At 37.4% G+C, this 14,044-nt stretch overlaps 1 protein-coding gene across 5 annotated transcripts in view; it reads left to right on the top strand.

The window, feature by feature from the left end:
* The window catches only part of LOC137020286 (arginyl-tRNA--protein transferase 1), a 121,549-nt gene that overhangs the window by 32,350 nt on the left and 75,155 nt on the right, over positions 1-14,044 (top strand). For 2 of the 5 annotated variants that reach the window (XM_067385578.1, XM_067385576.1), the window contains exons 7-8: positions 1,695-1,823; positions 9,804-9,836. In XM_067385578.1, coding sequence (XP_067241679.1) covers positions 1,695-1,823; positions 9,804-9,836 — 162 coding nt within the window. The remainder of the gene's footprint in view (positions 1-1,694; positions 1,824-9,803; positions 9,837-14,044) is intronic. The other 3 variants (XM_067385580.1, XM_067385577.1, XM_067385579.1) reach the window with 2 other exon arrangements.

Genomic DNA, 14,044 nt, shown 5'->3' with positions numbered 1-14,044 from the left:
TATTACACACACAGAGACACGTAGCAGCACACAAACATGCCAAATATTAAAACTAAAAGGATTCTTCTCTGGAGAAGCGTTCAGTCTTTCCGCTTGCAAATTCCGCCATGTAAATAGCGAATCCGCCACACCTGGCGTTTAAAGGGCATGGGAGAAGAGACTGATTGGTTTATTGCACGTTACACCCAAAACACACCCATGACTTATTAAGAGAATAGGTACAACCCTTCTAGACCATTTTTTCCGTCGTTAAACGGAAAAAACGGATTCAGACACGCCCTAAGTGCACCTGGGCCGTATGCTTCAGACCATGTGCTTAGATCGTTAAAATAGGGCCCAAATTGTTCATCACTACAAAAAAAAGCAATTGAAGCAATTCTTGAATGCTAAATTAAAAAAGTAAAGCGTAAGACAGCTTGGGATTGCAGTTAATTTTTGGGTTCATATTTAGTGTCGTTATTTAAGAAGATGTAGTATAAATTCTAAAGGTGATGATACACGGGGCAACTTTTTGAGCGATGTTGCCGGGCACTTTCCATTGAGAATGAGCAACAAATTTCAATCTGGATACTTTAGAACAGTCGTGGGCAAATTTGAGATCCTCTAGTCAGATTGCTAGCAGTCGATCACCTGACCGGCTTGGAGATTTCAGAAAAAATTCAAACAAGATGTAGGCCTCTCAGCGGCAGTGGAGTGAAGAAAATGAGCGTGAACTTGTATCTTTTTATGCTTGTAAGTTGTCATGTGTCAACCCAAAACTTTAATGCTTTTTTAAAATTTAATGCTTAAAATACTACATTTTTAATGTATGTAGGTTGTAATTTAGCCATCTAATGTTTTCATTTAAATACTAAAAATACATGTTTCGTTTAATGTCTGTGGTGGCGTAAGCTGTAGGGACATGAAAGCAGCTTTTGACGCGATCGACGCGGGTTCGAATCCACCTTTTGTCAGACGTTTCCTATCACAAATCAGATCAGAAAGGCATTTATATTTAATAAAAAAAAGAAAATATTTGAAAAGTTGAAATAAAGTGCCTAACAAGTGTTTATAATAAAGTGTCTCACCAGGTTGCCCATTGACGGCAACATTGCTCAAAAAGTTGCCCCGTGTATCATCACCTTAAGAATGTTCATGCAGATCAGTTTTTTGGGTCTCATTCAATCACATTGAATCTGACAAGTTTAAATCCATTCAGAACTACTTTCATAAGCAAAATAGTCTTGAACTGTTCTAAAAAGAACAGTTTCTCAGTGTGAAGAACATGAAGGAATGGAAAGGTTCCATAGATGTTAAATGTTCTTCATGGAACCATAAATGCCAATAAAGAAACTTTATTTTTTAAGAATAATATTAAATTATTTTATTCATTTAAATTGTGAAAATGTCATCATCACCTGTTCAGACTAACATTTCAAAGGTCTTATGAACAGAAAGTGAATATGAACCCAAAAGCACTGCATATATGATGTATGTTCTTTAAATCATTTCATTGATATATTGTTTTAACCATTCCCCTTATCAACACATTTTTATTACCCTCCTCTCTTTTCCTTTCCCTTCAATCTCCCCGTCTTCCATTGTTTATGTCCCATCTTTTTTCACTAACCTTTCCCTTTCCGTCTCCCTATTTCACCCTTTCGTACCTTTTCGTTGTCCCTCCTCCCTCTAATCATCCCTCCATCACTCTGAAGGTGAGGCTAGTGCCGGTCAGCTTTGAGGACCCGGACTTCCTGGCATCGTACAAGCAGTCGGCTGCGCTTTACGCCCGCTACCAGATGACCGTTCACGGCGACGCTCCGTATGAGTGTGGGGAGAGCGAGGTACAGACTTCAACATGGCTCATTCACAACTGCATGAAACACACAACCGACTAACCTAAATCTCTGCTCGCTAAATAATATATGCACTCCTCTCTCGTATGCATTAGCTTTTTGTTAGAACTACACAGAATCTGTGCCTGCAAAGCACTGACCGAACTTCTGCTAACTCAATCACCAACTATCCATAGTTGCAGTCACATTTATGCTAATAACTTTTGAACCGTAAGGGCTAGAAACCAATTTTTTTCCCCTTTGATTCATTGCCGAGACGATTCAATTGCACCCTATGACAGCATGTTCCATCATGAACATTTTCCCACCATTATGAATTTTCCAAAAAAACTATTTGCTATATTGAAAGCTAACAAACAGCAGTAACATTTACAAGTGGCAGCATATCTAAACACTTTGACACAAATACAAACCGAAATACTTAACATTCAGAAACGTTCTTTAAAAGCCGTGCTTGCAGAGGTTCTGCTTGACCCTCTTCATCATTACTGATGAAGCAAACTTCACATACTTTTGAAAATCCAGCTTTATTTCATCCTGATAAGCACTTGTGTGTTTATGCTGGGTGTGTTTATGACGGCATTCTTCTACGAGGGGGTTTGGCGTCATGGCATTTGTTTCCAAGCCGACCATTAAACAACGCTACACACGCGTTTTCCGGACATCCTGTAGAATTCAACCACCCAGATAATGACTTCGATACTGCTGAAGTGTTTCCAGATAAGTGTGCCATATGCATCAGACGTTCAGCCAGCGGTCCGAAACTATCACAAGCATGACCTGAGGCGACATGCCTCGTATTGGCGCAGTGCCACCTACTGGTACGGAGATACGAAAAATTACTATCTTGCTTATAACTTCTGAACAGTTTTTCCAAAAATGATAAGCGGTCTCGTTAGACTCGGGGTGGCATGCCAAGTCAAATGATATAGAATTTTATCATATCGTCCATTTTGGGCATCTGCCTTTTTGAATTTTGTATTAAAATGCTGTATTTTACGAACACATCAACATCTCATTACAAAACTCGGTATGGGTCATCAACACAATGCCCTGAAGAAGTTTCCAGCACCACCTAGTGGTTAAAAAATGTATTTACATGCTTATAACTTTGAATGTGGTTGACTTATTTTCACGGGAGTCCTTGCCGAGTCCAACAAGCTAGGTTTCGCCTTACAGTTATGGCAAAGTTGTGATTTAGCATTTAAACAACATTTGTGAATATCTTTGAAACCGTTAGTCCAATCGAGACGAAACCACCATAAGAAAAACGAAATTAAAGGTCACTGACTATACGCTAATGGCCAAATGTCAAAATTTTAATAGTAAGTGGCAAAAAAAATGCAGTCAAAGTCAGGTGAAGGTAATTTTTTATGTGTTCATACATATATCTATAACTCCTAAACAAAATATTTTCACCAAATTTGACATGCTTCTGTATGGGGGCACTCTGTGGACACACACAAAAGAGTTGGGACTGCACCACTTGGTGGCGCTACAATTGAACAAAACTTTAAATTGGCTCTAACTACAGTACTCTTGGTCTGATTGACTTCAAAACTGACATGCAGTGTCTTTGTCTCAATTGCTATCATAGTCCAGTATGACACTGGTCTGCTGCTAGCTTCCTTGTTTGCTTCTGTTGTGCTTGACCCCTTAATTGCTGCTTGCAGCTATATTCCACATTTGTGTCTGTTCTCATCAGTCTGTTGCACAATGAAAAAATGTATTAAATATATAGTGCTTGCAGAACTATTTTACACTGGCAACATTGTCTGAATTGGCCAATAATTCACCTGTGTTTTGCTAGAGAGTGAATTAGGACTGGGTGAATCTGTTGAGATGTAGGCGGGTAAAACTCTTCTGTTGTGTTTTTTCAGTCTTAGACTGGGCCGGGCCGCATAAACACACCCTGCTCTGTGAAACACAGCCATAACTCAATTACATGTCATAAAAGAAGCAACATTCGCAGTCTGGGAGCTTGTAAGGTATCTTTACATTATTAAAACACTGTCAGGAGGACAAAGGGAGGCCAAAATAAATCAAATTTTATATAAAGAGTGATTTAAAAAAAAGCTTTGGTGGTTGTTGGTTGTTCAGCTAAACTGAACAATGTCAAACAAGTCATGAATATAGTGAAAGTGTGGTTTAATCTCAAATGTACTAGAGGGAGAGGCGTTGTGGTGTTGAGGATGAACCAGATGTCTAAAGACACCAAATCTTATGCATTCTTGGCGCTTTGGAAAGAAAGAGAAACTATCACCTTCTTGAGACCTCAAGGTTTGTTTCTGCCACAGTCTTGCACTTGCATTGATTTGACTGTGCTTTTACATTTGAGTATAGAAGCTCTTTCTGGCCTGAATCACTTGCTCACTGTTAAGACGACACAGATGCTGAACTGGATGTGGACCTACTTGACATTCTCAGTAGCCTGAGAGAAGCCTTTGCCCCCCTTAGGCCTGGAAACTAGCCCGGCTCTGCCAACAGCAAATGAATAAAGTCATCAGAGCCGTCAGTCTCCCACCAGAATCTTTCCCGGTGCCATAACAGAGCTCTATTTATAGTGCGGAAGGTGTGCGTATGTTTGCATTAGCACAGCCTCGAGAGCATTATAGCCGAGACATTCCACTCCAATATGAGACATGGGTCTGTGTGTATAAATTGAGTTGGGGACTTTCCTGAAGTCACTTGTCTCTGTCTCCCCCCATTCCTTCCATCCTTCTCTTATTTTTCTTGCTTTGTTCTATACTTCCTCGTACCCTTTAGTGGTGGTTTTGGCCCTGAACAAATGTGCTGCAAAGCTACTTCAACAAGATTATTTTCCCTGTCTGTGTGAAATTACATTGATTTTGTGATTTTTGATTCATGTGAACTTGAAAAGTTTGGGGTCTGTAAAATATTTTAAGATGTTTTTAAGTCTCTTTTGCTCACCAAGGCTGCATTTATTTGATCAAAAATACTGTAATATTGTGAAATAATATTATAATTTAAAAATATATGATTTAATATATTTTAATCAGTAATTTATATTCAGTGATCAAAGCTGAATTTTCAGCATCATTACTCCAGTCTTCAGTGTCACATGATCCTTCAGAAATCATTCTGATATGATGATTTGATGCTCAAGAAACATTCATGATTATTAATGTTGAAAACAGTTGTGTTGCTTAATATTTTTGTAGTAACCTTGATTAAATTATTCAGATTCTTTAATAAATGGAAAGTTCAAAAGAACAGAATTTATTTGAAATAGAAATCTTTTGTGACAATGTCTTAACTCCCTGCGCGTTTTCAGGTTTTTTTTCACATTGCAGCAAAACAGACTTAAAATACTCTGTCAAGTAATATATCAATTGAAACTATAGAATATTTTCTTTTATTTGTATACACTCAGAGTAAAAACAAAATGTTGTGCTTTTTGCAAAATAAAGAAAACTAAAATGATGTATGATCTGTCCTCTCCCTCTGAACAAAGTTTAATCTGATATAGTGCTCAGAAAATGAACTATAACTTAGTGAATACTAATGACAAACAAATTAGACTTCTATCTAAAAAAACATTGAAATGTCAGGTTTTAAATCTTGTAAGTCAAATCGAAAACAAAAATTCTGTGTTTATGTAATCTGCATGAAAAGAGAGCCATGTCAGAAATCCATGATTCAGCTCAATATCCGCTAATGTGGCCACGCCCACGGAGCCAGCGCTATTCAGATGCAAATTCAGAGGCAATACATGCATTCATCGTCTCAATCGTGTATTTATTGTCTTGAAAAGTGTTTATCTGGATGTTAAAGCCATGGTTAGTGAGCTCTGGAAGACATGCAGTTAGTTACTTCTTTAGAATAATTTGTGGACTAAATGTGCACAGAGAGCACCCTCCGGCTGCAAGTATGAATTGAAAACACCATTCCTGAAATGTCCTCTTCTTCTTTAGAATAATTTGTGGACTAAAGATGTACAGAGCGCCCTCCTGCTGCAAGTATGAATTGAAAACACCAGCGCTCATAGTGATAACAATGAATATAGAATAAATATAACTCCTCTGTATAGAAAATTGACAAACATATGAGAATCCATCAATATTTCTCCAAATATGAATGCTTTTAAACTAAAAACCTATATTCAGACTGTTTGCATCACAGAAATGCATTATATTTTAAAGACCATAATAGAATACCATTATTTTAAATTGAGCTGAGACATGATTACAGAGGTTTTTTTCACAGCCTACCTGACTGAAAGGCCTCATTAATATGCAGCACCATTAGAGGTTCTTTATGCGATTCTTTTGTCTTCTCAGGTGTAAATCACCCATAATTCAAAAACACAAACATGTGCATACATGTTCCTCACATATTATGGTAGCCTAGTTTGTGCTGAATACAGTGTAATGACACCTTTGTCATTAATATGTTTATGAACAACTGAAAAAAGCACAAATGTCAGGGCATATCAAAACTTCTCCAGGCCCAAAATCAGCCTCAGACTCCAGAGGGTTAAATGTCTTTATTCTGTCACTTTTGATCGGTTTAATGCATCCTTGCTGGATAAATGTATTGATTTCTTTAATAAAACTTACTGACCCCAAACTTTGGAATGATATCTTAATAATTGAATAAATTCTTAAGTCAGCTTGTGATGGTGAAGTTATACTTTTGGGTGTTAAAGTAATTTGTGGAGTAAGCTGATTACGCAGTAACTCAAAATTTGTAGAAATGCAGGACTTCTGGTCATTTTGTTGCTTGAAATCTGTGTGAAAACCCTTCTATTGTGAGTATAAGATCGTAATTGGGACACACACACACACACGGGCAGGGATTTCTGTTGTAGTTTAGTTAGGCGTGACTGAGCTCCTACACATGTGGCACTGATTTTCAGCTCAACAAATCCTGTTAAAACTGTATTTACTCCTAATGGCACACTAACTAATTAAATGGAGTATCTCTGGGGAGGAGGAACACAAATCGATTCATACAGTATGTGTTTATTCATACTAATGCCATCTTCTTGTAGAGTCTCAGACTTTCTATAATAATGTATGTTAATGTATGCATTTGACATTTAAATGATGCATGCCATTTCTCTTTTTAAAACTCTCCTTCACTGTTTCAATGTGCAAGAATATTACCTAGTTAAATGAAGTACGGTGTTACCTTATTACCTCTCTGACAGACGTAGGTTGATCTAAACGGCAGATTTCATGGTCCATTAAGGACCAGTCCCTAACGTTCACTATGTTCTGCTTAATTTCAAGTCCCTGCTGAGCCATTTCACTTCCTACTTTTGGTCATAGTTCACCTTTTTGTTTTCACAAAAGGCCATTTTGGAACGTCTCAGAACAACAAATTTGAAGAAGGGCTACAGAGAGAATAAGAAGCATGAATGCTTGCCATGTAAGATATGGGTAGTTGACAGGAATTGATTGTGAAAAGTGTGTCTAATATGGTTGGTGGTTGGAGGAGAGAGGTTGAGATTTTAGAAAAGTTGTTTCGGAGACTGAGCAAATTGATTTTCTTGTTCTTTTCTATTCTTTTTTTCTTGTTTCTTGGTGCATGTAAATATGTATATCCGTGCATCCTCATCCTATCCAGTCTAAGTTAATAACTAAGCAGGGTGTTCACTGCCAGGCTCCAGGAGATCAGCAAGAAGACTAATGGAAATGGCTGCATTGCCCTTTCTCATAGAGCTGTTACCCACAGACTCCCACTGTTGAGCGCCTGGCAGCACAGGAGACAGTCTTTGCCAGGTTTTACCCCCTGAGTGACTCACCGCAACCCTCTCGCATATCCCATCTTTCTCAGTTCCACTTTCCCAACAATACATTTCTCTTGCACAACTGCCGCAAATTGAGTCTTATTGCAAAAGAGCCATTTGTTGATTTAAGTCGTACAGTTTTTTAAGTATATATAACAGACACAGTTCTCTGACAATTGTATATGTTCAAGAACATTTAATGGAAACCAAAAACATAAATTGTTTTGTTGTTGATTCCCAACCCAAATTCGCTGTTAGTTCTCTAAACATCGCAGAAATCACCATATGGAGTTCGTAACTGCTGACTAATTCTCTCCAACCCTCTCGCTGTCCAATGAGCGAAGCCGCTCACTGTTGTTTTGCAGCATTTTAAACCACAGGAGCCTGGTTTTGCCAGATTACAACCAGACTCGCTGTGTGTGTGTCTGTATATTAAAGATGGAGGGGATGAAATGTGCATTTGTGTGAGTTCGTTACATGAAACCAAATGTAATTCCATCAAACTTACTCTGATGAAGATCTGGAAGAAGCAGCTTCTTTTGAAAGTTCATTCAAGTCTAAGTGGAAGTATTGGCATCTCTCTTTCTCTCTCATTGGTTTGATGTTTCCCCATTATAGCAGGGTATATTAGTATCTTAGGCCTGTGAATAAGCAGTGACAACCAGCTAAAACAGCCAATGCACACATGCTACAAGTGCCAATGCTCATGGACCATTTTACGGCTTTTTCGTGCATTTCTGTGGTTGTGGTTTATATAAAGAGCTTTTAGGTGCTTTAAGGTGAGCTCATGGCTGACAATATAAGTATTTTAGGCATCAGGGTTGTCATTACATTTACAGGGTGCAGCGACAAAACAATCGGTCGTCATTAATTTTCAATATCGATTTGAGATGACATGAGAGAGGATAAGTTTACTTCAGAATTCAAATTTCCTGATAATTTACTAGCCCTCGTCATCCAAGATGTTCATGTCTTTCTTCAGTGGAAAAGAAATCCTGGAATGCTTTCCTTCATTTTTCTCCATATAGTGGACTTCACTGGGGTTCAACGGGTTGAAGGTCCAAATGTCAGTTTCAGTGCAGCTTTAAAGGCTAAATTTAGCTTCAGATTAAATTTCAGGAGCACATGCGACCAAAATGGTCTCAATTTCGACCCTTATAAACAGCGCGACGAATCAATGCATTCTTTGCAAATCGATTAATTTTGTTGATTGCATTATCGTTCCAGCCCTAATGTGTAGAAATAAAAGTTTGCAGGAAAAATAACACTTGGTGGAAAACAAACACTTTTATTTAAAAATAAAAAATTACCACTATAACAGTAGATGGCGGCTTATTAGACATTTCCACTCCCTAATACATTTTTCACACATTTTCTTATGCTTTTGAATTTATATTTAGACATTATGAAATCACTATTATAAAAAAACAAATCATAATTTTTGTACTGAAGTATGAAAAGTCTGTTTCTTCACACTGTAATCTGTTTTTAGTCCTGCGTGTGAGTTAAACAAAGATAAGTCAGTCATCGATAAAGAAATCAAGGCCATGACGACTTTAGCAAAGATAAAGTTATTTAAAACCTCCTTTTATAAACATCTTGCCTTTTCTCTTTCTTCACAATGCTAGCCAGTTACTACCACCTCGCTTCGGCCAAAACAAACTAATGAGCGAACAGCTACTCGTTTTGAAATTAGGTAAACAATATTAAACGTCTTACATCACTGTGATTACAAAAGTTGCTATTGTGTGTGTTGTTAAAGGGCCAAGTTTATTTAAACCCTCTTAAATAAAGCAGGATTGAAAACAGTTGAAAGTCAAATTGAAGATTTAAAGCATTGATTGTTTCTTTGGGCATCGTGACCAGTCCAAGACTGCAACATGTTGTCTGCGGACGTGTTGTCATTAATCTTTTCTCACTTTGCTATGTGCATGATTGTGTGTGAGAGCAGATCTAGCTACAGTTAAGGCTAATCTGACGTTAATGCACAACATAACATTGACAATACAGTACAAGTCTTGTAATGTGAGCTAAGCCTTAAAGGATTTGGTGATGCAACAACCACAGGAGAGATAAAATGATACAAAGGCCATATCAAATGTGTTCAACTGTGTACACGAGACTGCCCACCAACTACAATTGTGTACTTTATATTTTGTCATGTAGTTGAATTTAAAGTAACGCTGTTCTTTTCTACTTCTTTGCCCTCACAGTTTAAGAGGTTCCTCTGTGACTCTCCTTTAGAGGTAAGTCTTTTTCAAATGTACAATAAGATTTGCCTCTCTTGCCAATGTCTTTGCCAATTCAGAGCATTTCCCTTTGAAAATGCACAGGTCCAGTATAGTCTCAAAGCAGATGATTTATCATATTCATCAGTAGTTCCATACGGTTACGCTTCTGGTTTCTACTGAAGAACACATATAGTTACCATTGGCAGTCATAAAAGTTACTTAGAAATGATTTTGCACAGAACCTCTTAAAACAACATTTATTTTGTTTTTCCTTTTGATTTTGAAGGAAATATGACTGGCATCATATATCCATATTAAACCTTAGGGTAATACCACACATGTTAAATTTGTCTATAGGAGTCTTATGAAGAGCCGCAGTGAGACAAACAACATGTGGAAATGGCTCTCGGGGTAGCAGTGTAATTGTTGGGCTGTTTGTTTGTCATGAGACGATGGAAAAAGTTCAATGTGTTGTCCAGACCAACCACATTTCTGTGCAGCATGGCATGGCCACACACACACGGGACGAGAACGCAAACAAAGAGTTGACTGTGAAGTGAAATTGTGCCTGACAGATGATCATCTCTGTCATGTCCAGCTGCCATCATCAAGCGATCTCTTTGTGGTGTTTCCTTGATATCGAGGAGCAGAAGAGGACATTAAGGAGCAAATGTTAAATTGTGGCTTATTAACTTGGCTTTTCCATTCAGAACAAATTTATTCCTTTAGAAAAAAGTACTGTGGCATGGCACAAATATTATTTCATTTTATGTAAATGGTAGTGTGTTTCCAGTCCAAGTGGGTTGGAAAGGATTCATAACCAAATCCACCATTAGACTACTCAATCAGATGGGAGTCTGAGGATGTAGACGATGACAGGCTTTCGAGTGCCTCTCAGAAGCTGCGGAGAGATGTAGGAACTAGCTATGGCTTAAAGGGTTTGTTCACCCAAAAATGAAAATTCTGTCATTTATTACTCACTCTCATGTCATTACAAACCTGTAAGACTTTTGTTTATCTTTGGAACACAAATGAGGATCTTTTTGATGAAATCTGAGAGCTTTCTGACTCTTCATAGACAGCTACGCAATGGCAACCTTGATTCTTCAAAAAGTTCATAAAGAGATTGGAAAACTAATCCAAATGTACGGAAGAGGATTAGGGCCAAGTAATATTAAAACAATGAAACCATCTCGAGATTAAAGTTGTTAAATTACGAGAACAAATTCGTTAAATTACGAGAAAAAAGTTGTTAATTTACGAGAACAAATTCGTTAAATTACGAATTTGTTCTCATAATTTAACGACTTTTTTCTCATAATTTAACAACTTTTTTTCTCATAATTTAACAACTTTTTTCTCATAATTTAATGATTTTATTCTCAACATTTTATCTTGACTTTTTTCTCAAAATTTAACGACATTTTTCTCATAATTTAATGACTCTATTCTCAACATTTTATCTTGACTTTTTTCTTGAAATCTAACGACATTTGTCTCATAATTTAACAAATTTGTTCTCATAATTTAACTACTTTTTTCTCAAAATTTAACGACATTTTTCTCATAATTTAACGAATTTGTTCTCATAATTTAACAACTTTTTTCTCATAATTTAATGACTTTATTCTCAACATTTTATCTAGACTTTTTTCTCGAAATTTAATGACATTTTTCTCATAATTTAACGAATTTGTTCTCATAATTTAACAACTTTTTTCTCATAATTTAATGACTTTATTCTCAACATTTTATCTCGACTTTTTTTTTCGAAATTTAACAACTTTTAATCTCGAGATGGTTTTATTTTTTTATTATTGCTTGGCCCCAATCCTCTTCCGTACAAATTAATCCAAATTCCGTCCAAATTTTCTGAAGAGACTCTATCGCTTTTTATGATGACCAGATTTAAAGGGGTCATGGTTTGAGAAATCAACTTTTCCTTCAGCTTTTGATATATAAGAGGTCATCCTGTAAGTTTCAAAAACTAAAACTTCCCTGTTAGTCCAATAAAAGCTTTTATTGACACCAACGAATGACTGATCCTGAAATGTGCCTATAGATAGGTGAAACTCCGCCTCCACAGAAGATATCAACGCCTACTTCATCATTGCAACATTAGCCCCGCCCACTGGTGTGTTAGTGAGATGAGAAGAGCGATACAGGACTAAAATAACATTACCTTTCAAAGGATCCTAATGCAGGAATATGATTATTTATTTTCAGTTGAGCTTTATTTATTTGTATTCGGTTCATTTCACTGTGGATTCTTTGGTAAATCAATCGCATTTCGGACTTTTACGATATGAACTCAACAGTAATGCAACATGATGTCAGTAACTGTGTTCATTCTAATGCCTGATCTGATATTGATATTAATGATTCATGTACAGTCACATGATCTTTGTCTGTGTGTCAGTAAATCAAACCAGTGACTGAACGCTCAACTTCACCTTGTTTCTCTCAGTAGGATGACATGAGAATGAACCTCATTGGCAACTTCCACAAGAGGTTTGATCTCATGCATCATTCAGGCTGTCTATGGAGGGACAAAAAGCTCTCAGATTTCATCAAAAATGTCTTCATTTGTGTTCCAAAGATGATTTTTAATAGATAGTAAAAAGAGATAAAAATAAGTTTTTAGCAAATTTAGTTAACAGTAACAACACTGGTACTATGAAATCACGCTGAGCGTTCGATGCCGCTGTTGACGCTAAGTGCATCGGATAAAGGTCACTTTTAAAGAAATGTAAGCATGTCGCACAAAAAATCTGAACTGATCATTAAGATCTGCAGTGTAAATGCGGCCTTTAAGTATCTGCAGATTGCATCTGATCCTTAAATAGACCAGCACCACCGTTCATAGTCACATTAGTCCCTGTGGTCAACCAGCTGTTGTATTTTAAGTTGTAGGTGGCTTAACCCTTTTTACTTAACTCTTCCTAATTTTTCCTTAAAAAGTGGGGGAGGATGTGGAGGGAAATGTGCACTCTGTGTTCTCCCTTTGTGCTAATGCAGATTGTTACCATTACGGGAAACGTGCTTTTATCACCTCGTCAAGGCTGTTAGCTAGACGCTCCAACATACACCATACACTCACTCATACTTTTTAGTTTACAGTCTTTTACAAACTTCCATTTTTAGTTTAATTAGCAAAATATACACTACCTTTCAAAAGCTTTCGGCAAACGCTGAAATTACTCCAGCCTTCAGTGTCACATGATCCTTCAGAAATCATTCTAATATGATGATTTGCTGCTCAAGAAACATTTCTGATGATCAGTAATGATGAAAACAGTTGCAGATTTTTGTGGAAACCGTGATGCATTGTTTTCAGGATTCTTTGATGAATAGAAAGCATTTATTTGAAATATAAATATTTTGTAACAAATCAAATCTGTTCAGATAAACTAAGCGTTCTGCGTGCAGAAATCTTAAAGGGGCAATTGGCACCGTCCACTTAAAGACGCACGAACAATAACACTATTTGAAGTTTGCCTGCAAAGTCGAAAGTAAACGAACATTATTGTAGATTTGCCGTTAGCATCTATTAGGCTCATTCACCTGGTTGCATTTATCTAGGTGTGTGTGTGTGTTTGTTCACGTGTGTGTCACATGGTGTGTTTTGCGTCAGCGACATGCCCTTCTCCTGATGCACGCCTGTGTTGCATTTGTATGTCTGTTTCTGTTTGTCTTTTTTAAATTTCGTTTTATTGACCTGAAATGTCTGTCCTAAGGGGAAATGCTCGTTAACAGCGGTGTTGTGTAATTAGTCGTCAAGGTTTTATAGACCTCATGCCCCATATCCCTGTTTTTCCACATGCGTATACACACAAACTTGGCATGCACCACTTATGGCATAGTTTTCATTTATTTTCTAATTCCAGTGACAAGGAAAAGCAATTAGTCTTCAACCGTCCATGTCTCGTCACCTCAAACGGCCAGCATGACACAAGACACACTGAAGTCATTAGTGCATTAATAAACACTTCCCCGTAATGTAATCAGAGCGCCACATGTCTGCATATATATACAGGCATTGCATCTGCGGCGCAGAGGGAGCTGTTCCGGGGACGGAGCGTGCCGTGCCATGCCGTGAGTGCCGGCACTGAGAAAAATGGCAGTCGTAATGGAGCGCTGCTGTTTCCACGTGGGGTTAAATGAGCCGTCGCTGAGCGCTGCGTCTAATGAGCCTGTGTGACTCGAATAACATTTGAGTCCTG

The sequence above is a fragment of the Chanodichthys erythropterus genome, chromosome 5 (assembly GCF_024489055.1).
Source record: "Chanodichthys erythropterus isolate Z2021 chromosome 5, ASM2448905v1, whole genome shotgun sequence".
NCBI lineage: Eukaryota > Metazoa > Chordata > Actinopteri > Cypriniformes > Xenocyprididae > Chanodichthys > Chanodichthys erythropterus.
Note: the sequence above shows the minus strand (reverse complement) of the source record. Positions and strands in the feature narration are given on the sequence as shown.